Below are 11,169 nucleotides of genomic sequence, written 5' to 3'. Positions count from 1 at the left end.
GTCCTAAAGTCTGCCAATCTACCACTTCAGAGCTATGAAGCCTAGAGGTCAAAAAGAATTGTTCAAATTGTACATGGTGATGCACGTTTGAAGTGAGCCACGTCTTTGACAAACAAGATTAGAATCTGGTAATCCTGAAGGGAGTGAAGCTATTGTGATCGCCATAAGACAGCAGAATCTCCACTAGCATTGTGCATGTCTGACACCTGGCCAGGGGCGCCAGCAAGTTTTCTTGTCAGTAGGGCAAAAACATTTTCCCCATAAATGAAATTAGGAAGTTTGAGAACTGTTGATATCTGCTCAGTATACACGGTGGTCCATTGATAGTGACCGGGCCAAATATCTCACGAAATAAACATCAAACGAAAAAACTACAAAGAACGAAACTCGTATAGCTTGAAGGGGGAAACCAGATGGCGCTATGGTTGGCCTTCTAGATGGCGTTGCCATACGTCAAACGGATATCAACTGCGTTTATTTAAATAGGAACCCCCATTTTTTATTACATATTCGTGTAGTACGTAAAGAAATATGAATGTTTTAGTTGGACCACTTTTTCCGCTTTGTGATAGATGGCGCTGTAATAGTCACAAACGTAAAAGTACGTGGTATCACGTAACACTCCTCCATTGCGGACGGTATTTGCTTCGTGATACATTACCCGTATTAAAATGGACCGTTTACCAATTTCGGAAAAGGTCGATATCGTGTTGATGTATGGCTGTTGTGATCAAAATGCCCAACGGGCGTGTGCTATGTATGCTGCTTGGTATCCTGGACGACATCATCCAAGTGTCCGGACCGTTCGCCGGATAGTTATGTTATTTAAGGAAACACGAAGTGTTCAGCCACATGTGAAATGTCAACCACGACCTGCAACAAATGATGACGTCCCCGGATTTCTTTCTGTGGGGAAAGTTCAAGGATATTTGCTACCGTGATCCAACGGCAATGCCTGACAACATGCGTCAGCACATTGTCAACACATGTGCGAACATTACAGAAGGCGAACTACTCACTGTTGAGAGGAATTGCCAAATGCATTGAGATTGACGGACATCATTTTGAGCATTTATTGCATTAATGTGGTATTTACAGGTAATCACGCTGTAACAGCATGCGTTCTCAGAAAAGATAAATTCACAAGGGTACTTGTATCACATTGGAACAACCGAAATAAAATGTTCAAACGTACCAATGTTCTGTATTTTAATTTAAAAAAACCTACCTGTTACCAACTGTTCGTCTAGAATTGTGAGCCATATCTTTGTGACTATTACAGCATCATCTATCACAAAGCGAAAAAAGTGGTCCTACTAAAACAAACATATTTCTTTACGTACTACACGAATATTTAATAAAAAATGGGGGTTCCTATTTTTAAAATAACGCAGTTGATATCCGTTTGACATATGGCAGCGCCATCTAGCATGCCAAACATAGCGCCATTTGGTTTCCCCCTTCGAGCTAGACAAGTTTCGTTCTTTGTAGTTTTTCGTTTGACGCTTATTTCGTGGATATTTGGCCCGGTCACTATCAGTGGACCACCCTGTATACAGGATGTTACAAAATTACACCGACAAACATCAGCGGCTTATGGAAGGTGTCTTGAGGAATAAAATGACCACAGGAACCCTTGACAAAAAAAGTCATCCAATGACGTTACAGGGCATCAAAGGGATAGGCGGTGGATGACGGTTTTGGATGCAGGTTTTTATCCGCACTTTATTTTTCTCCTGGAACCCTCTACAATCTCAAGTGTATTTCAGCATGCAGGAGAAAAATTAATTTCGGATGGAAATCCATGTCCGAAAGAGTCACACACCAAGGCAACACAGCATTGCTTTCGTAGGCGATAAGGGCTGTTTACGCAGCAGCTAGCTCCATCTTTTCGACTAGCGATCGTGACCATCAGTTGCGATGCCGGTTACTGAATAACAAACAACATTGTGAGACGTTCTACTTAGGGTCGGACAGTGTACAGTCACATTTGCTGCGTGAGGCGTGGCCCAGGTGGCAGGCACCAACGTCTATAACTACGGCGTTTTGTAGTGTCATTGGACGATTTTTCCAGACAAGAGTTCGTATTCTCAACTTCTTCCTCAAAATACCCTCTAAAATCAGTCAGTATTGTTACATAACACCCTGTACGTATTGTAAACGATATTTGTTTACAACTTATCACGGTGGTGTAGAGAAACGAGACAAGCAATTTGATATAAGACACTTGTGGTCTATCAAGTGGGGAACTACCACAAACTGGTGGCAGGCATATTGTGCGCATGGTTGTGATGGATCGGTCTGCTACGAACCATATCACAACAAAATCGGTCTTCTGCGCAACGAGGAATGTCCGCAAGTACCATTGGACTCTTTTGCAGCAGAGTTGACTGTCCGCAAGGCATCCGTTTCAGCGTTTACTACTGGGTCAACGCTACAAGCGTTTGTGCCTGCCGGCCGGGGTAGCCTAGCGATTCCAGGCGCTACAGTCTGGGACCGCGCGACCGCTACGGTCGCAGGTTCGAATCCTGCCTCGGGCAGGGATGTGTGTGATGTCCTTGTGTTAGTTAGGTTTAAGTAGTTCTAAGTCTAGGGGGCTGATGACCTCAGATGTTAAGTCCCATAGTGCTTGGAGCCATTCTTTTGTTCTACCTGTTTGACCTATGTAGCTGCCTTCACAAGTGTTACACTGTATTTGATATATACCTGCTTTCTGGTATATGCCTCTGTTTTTGTCGGTTTTGGGATGTATTTTTGTACAGAATTGTCTGTTGTGTATGCTATGTTTATTCCCTGTCTTTTGAAAATGATGGTGATTTTATGGATGAGTTTGTGTTTGACTGTCATTGTGTACCATCTTGTGTTTTCTTTCATCTTTTCTGATTATCCTGTGTAGTCGTTATGGGACTGCATTTTTGTGTTTGGTTCTGTTGTGTTGTTGTCTGTGGTTTGGTGCTTTCTACTTTTATTTTACTTTTAATTTTGTTGTTTAGCTTTGTGACTGTGCTATTATTGTAACTATTATTTTATTCTAGCTGCATTATTGTGTCCAGTTCTTTTCGGTAGCTTTCTTTGGTGAGTGGTGCTGTGTTGAGTCTATGGAGCATGTGTCGAAGTGCTGCTTGCTTTTGTGCGTGTGGGTGGTTCTAGGATTGGGGAATGATAATGTCCGTTGCTGTGGTTTTATGGTAAATTTCAAACATATACTTATTGCTTTGTTTTTTTATTGTTATAGTCTGAAAGTTAATCTGGTTGTTCTGTTCTCTTTCAATTGTGAATTTTATATTTTGTGTATCTTGTTGATGTCAGTATGTAGTTTTTCAATTTTTGTTTGTGGTTCATCTATTAAGCAAAGGATGTCATCCATATACCTGAACCCATATAATATGTCGTATTCTTTTGCTACTATTTTTGTGAAAATGATCTGTTCAATGTGGTTTACAAAAATATTTGCCTAGGTTCCTGAAACAGGGGACCCAGTTGACATTGTTTTTATCGACGAATCCCGACTGTGCGTGCACCACCACGATGGTCGGATTAGAGTCTGGAGACATCATGGTGAGAGACTGTTGAACCGTTGCCTTACACTTCGTCGTTCTGCTCCTTAGTGGTCCTGCACGCGGTATGACGGTTTGGGGTGGTACGGGATTCCACTCCCGCAGTCCGTAGTACGCATCGCCGGTAGACTAACCAGCCAGCGTTATATGTCTTAAGTGTTGAGCTAGCCGACGGCCATATTGCAACACAATAGTGCGCGACCACACGTAGCAGGCAATGTTTAAGACTTCGTCGCTCATTGGATTGCATTAATGCCTTGGCCTCGTCGTTCTCCCGATCTCTGACCTATCGAAAACGTCTGGTCGATGACCTGCGACGATTGGCCCGGGTTACACTACCTGCTTCTATACCACGTCAACTTTGGCAATACGTGGAAACAGCATGGACTATACCCCAACAACATTTCAGATACTCTTTGATTCAATGCCGAGATGTGTAGTAGCAGTTATAGCCAGTAATGGTGACAACACTCAACAGTGGTTTCATCATCTTATTCACTTCACATGGGGCCGTATTCCCAGTCATGTGGTCTTTGTGCAAGGTGTTATCTCCCAATTTAATTTGTCTGTAATATCTCTGGTCCTTCTTGGGGTTCGTTTTCGTTGGCCAGCAGAGTATGTATGATGGGGTATTACTCAGTGGTAGAGTATTTGACAATATAATTACTAGCATAACCATCATAAATGAAGACCCGTCCTTGCAGATACGTATAGAAACATAACGATGGATATCCACGGAGGTAAGCAACGGGCCGATTCTGATACGCGCAGGAACGTCGCATTTTCTCAATGTTTGTGCAGATACTTTTAAAAGCTTCAAATTGTGACAGAGTCCTCCAGCTCTAACATATCAAATGAAATCAAATTGCAGTTTATTTACTTACTAAAGAAATCCTGGGTATTCTTTTTCATAGCTTCTCCAAATTACTCCAGATAAATGCTGAGATGATTGCTACTAAAAGCCCAAGGTAGAAACCTTCCTTTCGTCCTTCCTTTGCCATCTAGTTTCTTTTTCTTCTTCTGTAGCAAATTTTACTGCGGAGATCGCTTGGAAGTTTCCCATTTCATTTAATTTACTTGTAACTTCATTGTTTAATCTTATGAAACATTTATGCCTACTGCTTCATTTCTCTTTCTTGCAATCTTCCGTTTGATGATGCCACGCAGCAAGAATTTCTTCAAGATGTTTTCCTTATTCTTATTATTCCCGGCACATTTTTGACGCAATTCTTTGCATTCTGTCACTCTGTTTCGATTTAAAAAATTTTCACACCACAATCTCATTTTAAAACTATACAAGAATTGTTAATCTTTCTTACAAACAGTCCGCGATGCACTACCATTAGTAATAAACTCCAGAAAAAACACTAAATACTTTTTACTGTCATTAAACTTGGCATATTCTTTTCGTATAGACATCTTACTTGTTTCCTCGACACAGCTTCCGTATTCCAGTGCTAAAGTCCCCAAGTGTGGAAAAGATTTTACCTGTTCTATGCTCTTTCCTTCCAGTGACACTTTGGAGGAAACTTATGCTTGCGGATTTTTGTATTTTTCGTTTTTCGTACATTTATCTTCATTATATTTGTTATAATTTGTGAAACGAAGTATATTTTAAAGTTGTGTATCAATTATTAACATAATTGTTATCGTTTTCATCGTTATGACAAAGTCTTGCAGTGTATGAAGTTCTTATTTTATATGGTTGAAAACATAATACCTCAGCGAATAGGAAAGTAAAATTTCAACAGATGTGTTTCGTTTCGGCTCCAAGGCCACAAATCATTCGCTTTACCGCATGAGATCGTTAGAGCACTAGCTTTCCTGGGAGAAACTTCAGAGGGAACCAGCTACCGTATGGTTAGACTTGTCTTTCTCATTTAATAAAGCAAAATTCTTCAAATATGTTACGAAACTATCATCAAAGAAAATCGTTTTCAGTGGACGATGATTAGAGTCTGAAATCAACCTCAAATTTGTTGGCTGGTTTAGAAAAGGACATACTAGTCTGCAAGCTTACTGCAACATAAAAAAAATGTATCATCCAACATGGATCATCAAGTTGTAGCATACCATTCTAGAAGAAAAGCTCATATGAGTTTTCTTAAAATGAAAGAGGACTAGTTTTCGCTAAAAAACATTTTTTGCCTTTACAGGTCCCCAAAAGAAAGAAATGAAAGTTGCTAGTACAAGTAAAATAGAAACCCAACCAACCAGTAAGATAGAAGCAAGAACTGAAATTTCAAGCAAGAACTGAGACAGTTGGTGCTTATATGCCAAAACGTGCTCGACGAATAGTTCACTCATTTCGTACAAGAGTCAATTTTACAAAAGCCGTAGCAATTTGGGCTTTGAATGATGTAAACAGTAAGTTTTCATTGGATTCATGTTCAAATTATGGAGAGACATTGAAACTGATGTTCCCGAACAGTTCAGATGCTTCTCGCTTCAAAATGAGTGCAACAAAGTGCAAATATATTCGCATTATAAATTAAAGTCCCCTGAATCGTTGGTCTCTCTGATGTTCAGGCTAATCTCATGAACTGCTGTAGGGATTCTGGTACTGTTTAACATATAGTGATCCATGAGGAAGGTTTGTGTACGTAATTTATGGCCTGTAGTAATTATGAGTGTGTTCTCTTGGTTATTTGCGTAAATATTATGTTTTATTTTTACATTGGTTACCTGTAAACATTCTTTGTTCCATATTTGGTTGACGTTTGGAGTGACATCTCGTGTTAATGATGGGAGATACGAGCTGCTCAGCTCGAGAGGAGGCGGTATCCGGCGGAAAAGCAGTAAACTAAACAGCTGCCGCAACCCCAGAGAGCAGCGATGCTTGACCAAACTCTGTACATACTATAAATTAAAGATCCCTGCCGCGTTTTTGTGTCTGTGTGTGAATGCTAATCCCAGGAACTACTGTACTGATTTTGAAAAGGTTTCACTAATAGGTAGACTGATTCATGAGGAGACTTTGTGTATATCACTACGTATTATTCATATAATCAAGTGTCCAGTTGTGGATAGCTTGTGCTACCCATGTGTAGCGGAGGAGGGTCGCTGGTACTTTATAAACTCTGGCTACACTCCCATTTTTTGTAATGAACGAAAAAATAAGTTGCATCAATGTCATGACTTTGTGCTATGTTTTAATGAGTCATTGTGGAGTTTATTCATGTTAATGGGAATAGAGTTCGCTCAGAGTATTTTAACAGTGTGGTTTCAGGCAGAGCTACTGCACAAGATTTACTTTAATAGTTGTGTTGCAGTATTCAACCGTTATATTCAAACAACTGTTTTTCTTAGAAAGTGCTTAATACAGAGTGACAATTATTGAAAGATATGAAATAAAATCGTCATTACTTCTGAATGGTTTGCATTAGGACGTTCAAACTGCACGGTTGGCCACGGGGTATGATGGGAATTAGTATGCGCATGCACTTTGGTTTAGCAGTGAAATTACAATGAAATGAACACCCTTAGCTGCTTTCAGGCGTTGACATACGCCAACGGGGACAGATGAAAATGTGTGCCCCGACCGAGACTCGAACCCGGGATCTCCTGCTTACATAGCAGACGCTCTTTCCATCTGAGCCACCGAGGACACAGAGGATAACGCGACCGCAGGGATTTATCTCTGGCACCCCTCCCGCGAAACCCACATTCTCAACGTATTGTCCCGCACTACATTCGTAGTGCCCCCGCCCATTATACTCATTACTCGCGGCGCGTTGCCGATTCCCGTAAGAGTTCGGGCATTGTTTGTGCATTCGCACAGAAGAAGAAGATGGTCAAGTGGCCGGTGAGCCTTAACTATGTATATATACTAAGATGGTACCATCTTAGTATATATTTAGTAGTGAAGCCCACTTTCATTTGGGTGGGTTCGTCAATAAGCAATGGCGCATTTGGGGGACTGAGAATCCGCAGTTCGCGATCCAGAAGTCTCTTCTCCCTCAATGGGTGACGGTGTGGTGTGGAATGTCCTGTGACGGGATAATCGGTGTAATATTCCTTGTTGGCAAGGTGACCATCGAACAGCACGTGAAGGTTTCGGAAGATGAGTTCACCCCTGTTATCCAAAGTGACGCTGCTTTCGAAAAGATGTGGTTCATGCAAGACGGAGCTCGACCCCATCGAAGTAAGCGTTTGATGCCCTGGAGGAGCACTCTGCGGACCGCATTCTGACTGTGTGGTATCCAAAGGCCACTGGCATGGGCCTCGATTGGCTGCCATATTCTCCGGATCAGAACACATGCGACTCCTTTTTATGGCCCTGAGCACTATGGGACTTAACATCTGAGGTCATCAGTCCCCTAGAACTTAGAACTACTTAAACCTAGCTAACCTAAGGACATCATACGTATCCATGCCCGAGGCAGGATTCGAACCTGCGACCGTAGCAGTCGCACGGTTCCAGACTGAAGCACCTAGAACCGCTCGGCCACACCGGCCGGCTCCTTTTTATGGGGCTATATTAAAGACAAAGTGTAGAGCATTAACCCCAAAACCATTGCTGAGTTGAGAAAAGCCATTCAGCAGATCAGGACGTCATCTATAGCATCGATGTTCGGACACTTCAGCGGGCCATGCAGAATTTCACTATTCGTCTGCGCCACATCATCGCCAGTGCTGGCAGGCATATCGAACGTGTCACAACCTGAATCCGAATATCTGTAGTGACGTTTACGTGTTGAATAAAGTGTGTGCATCCCAGAGATTGCAACTGATTTACGATTTTTCATATAATTCAATAATTGGCACCCTGTAAGTGCATGTACTGTCCGCAGTTCGTGGTCTCGCGGTAGCGTTCTCGCTTCCCGAGCACGGGTTCCCGTCTTCCAATCCCGGCGGGGTCAGGAATTTTTCCTGTCTCGAGATGACTGGGTGTTGCGTCGTCTTCATCATCATCATTAATCCCCATTACGGTCGGAGGAAGGCAATGGCAAACCACCTCCACTAGGACCTTGCCTCGTAAGGCGCGCCGTTCCCCTACGCTCTGTAAAGAAGTATGGGACTTCATCATCATCATCAAGCGCATGTATTAAGAGCGGAGAGGCAGCGAAGATTTATTTATTTATTTATTCATGGAAAATCAGAGAAATCAATATCAAAACAGAAGTGTAAATCACGCTGTACAAAAGTCAGGGAACAGGAGAGGTAAGAAACATACAGAACATTTTTTTTTATTGTGCACATGTAAGTTTATTTTCACGAGTTTTGAACGCTTTTTTTGTACCAACTTTCGTCTTACGAATCACATGAAACGTATACAATTTGCAGTAAAAACAAATGCGAAATAAGAAGAATAATACTGATCGGAAGCGCGGGCGCCCCCTCGAGAGGCGAGCGCGGCTTCGGCCGGCCCCTCTGCCGCCGGCAGCTGACCTCGCGGTCTGGCCCGCCCCGGCGTGCAGGGACAATAAATAAGTGGCGCACGGCACGGCGGTGGAACGGCGACGGTGGCGGCGACTACCGGCGGCCGCAGTACGTCTGCAGCTCGCTGATGCTGCAGCTCTTGCGGCAGCACTCGTCGAAGACGCCGCGCGTGCGCCGCCGGAAGACGGCGGCCGTCAGCAGGCCGCCCGCGCTCGGCCGCGCCAGCACGGGGTACGGCGGCAGCGCCGGCGCCTCCACCTCCTCGTCGGCCGACTGCCCGCTCCAGTAGTTGTCTTCAGACTCTGCGTCCGACACATCTGCAACACGACCGCGTCACCATCACAACCCGTGTCCACCTAGTGCCTTACCCTACAGTAACTAACAAGGAAATTTCACGGAAAAGATAACGCGAGATTAGCGGTTTTTACGGAAATAAGGCGAATCTTTACGAGGTATCGTGGAATCTATAATTTTGCCGCGTAAAAATGTTTAAAATCTGAGGACGACAGTTTACTGATATGTCCATTACAATTATCGGGGCTGTTATACCGTGGTCGGTTAATGAATTCTGTGTCAATTCCCAACGTTTCGTCCCCGTCTGCGGGAGCCATCTTCAAGGCGTCTTAGCTCGATGGATGGTCCAACACACCCACTGGCTCGCTACTGACTGCTGCTAAATTCCGTCTCCACGCGCTCCCGCGCCGCGGCGTGACGTCACGTGTTTTGAAAACGTCAGTGCAATTGGCCGCTGTCCGTTGCCGTCGGTCGCCGTTGCCATCACCCAGTAGTGGACGACTGGTACACATATTCTTTAACACCGGCATCATTATACCGTTTAATTTCACGCCCTCCTCCTTTCGATTGAAATTATTAGGATGTTTAGCGATTTCGGTTGCCTCCCTGTAGAGCCTTTCGTAATATCCGCTTGTGGCCGCTAGTACTCGCGTCTCCTCGAAACGATATTCACAACTGACAGCTGTTGAATGTCACGAGTGGATTTTGTCCGATTTGGTAGCTGCGGGGTCAGCGCAGCTACTTGCCAACCGAAACGGTTCTATTCCTGGCCAGGTCGTAGATTTTCTCCGCTCGAGAACTGGGCCTTGTGTTGTTCTTACGTTCGTATCGTCGTAACTGACAAGAAAATCGTCTCTAGTATGCGATCATATCGTCTTTTCGTTACAGAGATAGCTGAATGGCAGCGACCCGAAACCCAATAAAAAAAGAGACTTGCATTTTTAATTATGTTCTTGTATAATCTTAAAATGACTGTTCAGTTTCCGGTTAATGAACTTCGATGTGACGACGAAAATGGCACCGAAACTGGAAAAAAAACCGCATCGAACCTGCCAAATAACAGCGAATACGACAAAAAACAACTGAATATGGCAAACTGCAACAGGGAATTTGGCAAGACATCGATATCGAATTTGGTGAAAAAAACACCAAATCCCGCAAAAAAGCAATGAATTTGGTAAAAAAAGACATCGAATTACGTAAAAAACAAAAAACTGAATTTAGTAGAAAAAACGCCGCAAATGGAAAAAAATAACGCCCAATTTGACAAAATAAACACCAGATGGGAGACAGAAAAACAACGGATACGGGTCAGGTAACTACACTACTGGCCATTACAATTGCTACAGCAAGAAGAAATGCAGATGATAAACGGGTATTCATTGGACAAATATATTAAACTAGAACTGACATGTGATTACACTTTCACGCAATTTGGGTGCATAGATCCTGAGAAATCAGTACCCAGAACAACCACCTCTGGCAGTAATAACGGCATTGATAAGCCTGGGCATTGAGTCAAACGGAGTTTGGATGGCGTGTACAGGTACAGCTGCCCATGCAGCTTCAACACGATACCACAGTTCATTAAGACTAGTGACTGGAGTATTGTGACGAGCCAGTTGCTCGGGCACCATTGACCAGACGTTCTCAGTTGGTGAGAGATCTGGAGAATGTGCTGGCCAGGGCAGCAGTCGAACATTTTCTGTATCCAGAAAGGCCCGTACAGGACCTGCAACATGAGGTCGTGCATTATCCTGCTGAAATGTAGGGTTTCGCAGGGATCGAATGAAGAGTAGAACCACGGGTCGTAACACATCTGGAATGTAACGTCCACTGTTCAAAGTGCCGTCAATGCGAACAAGAGGTGACTGGAACGTGTAACCAATGGCACCCCATACCATCATGCTGGGTGATACGCCAGTATGGCGATGAC

The 11,169-nt window shown here is 43.5% G+C and overlaps 1 protein-coding gene across 2 annotated transcripts in view; it reads right to left on the bottom strand.

The window, feature by feature from the left end:
• Positions 1-8,624: 8,624 nt before the first annotated feature.
• The window catches only part of LOC126412053 (LIRP), a 239,342-nt gene continuing 236,797 nt past the window's right edge, over positions 8,625-11,169 (bottom strand). For both annotated transcript variants that reach the window (XM_050081433.1, XM_050081432.1), the window contains exon 3: positions 8,625-9,256. In XM_050081433.1, coding sequence (XP_049937390.1) covers positions 9,033-9,256 — 224 coding nt within the window. In that variant the 3' untranslated portion in view covers positions 8,625-9,032. The remainder of the gene's footprint in view (positions 9,257-11,169) is intronic.

The sequence above is a fragment of the Schistocerca serialis genome, chromosome 7 (assembly GCF_023864345.2).
Source record: "Schistocerca serialis cubense isolate TAMUIC-IGC-003099 chromosome 7, iqSchSeri2.2, whole genome shotgun sequence".
NCBI lineage: Eukaryota > Metazoa > Arthropoda > Insecta > Orthoptera > Acrididae > Schistocerca > Schistocerca serialis.
The sequence above is the reverse complement of the archived record's forward strand: the minus strand, read 5'-3'. Positions and strand labels throughout refer to the sequence as shown.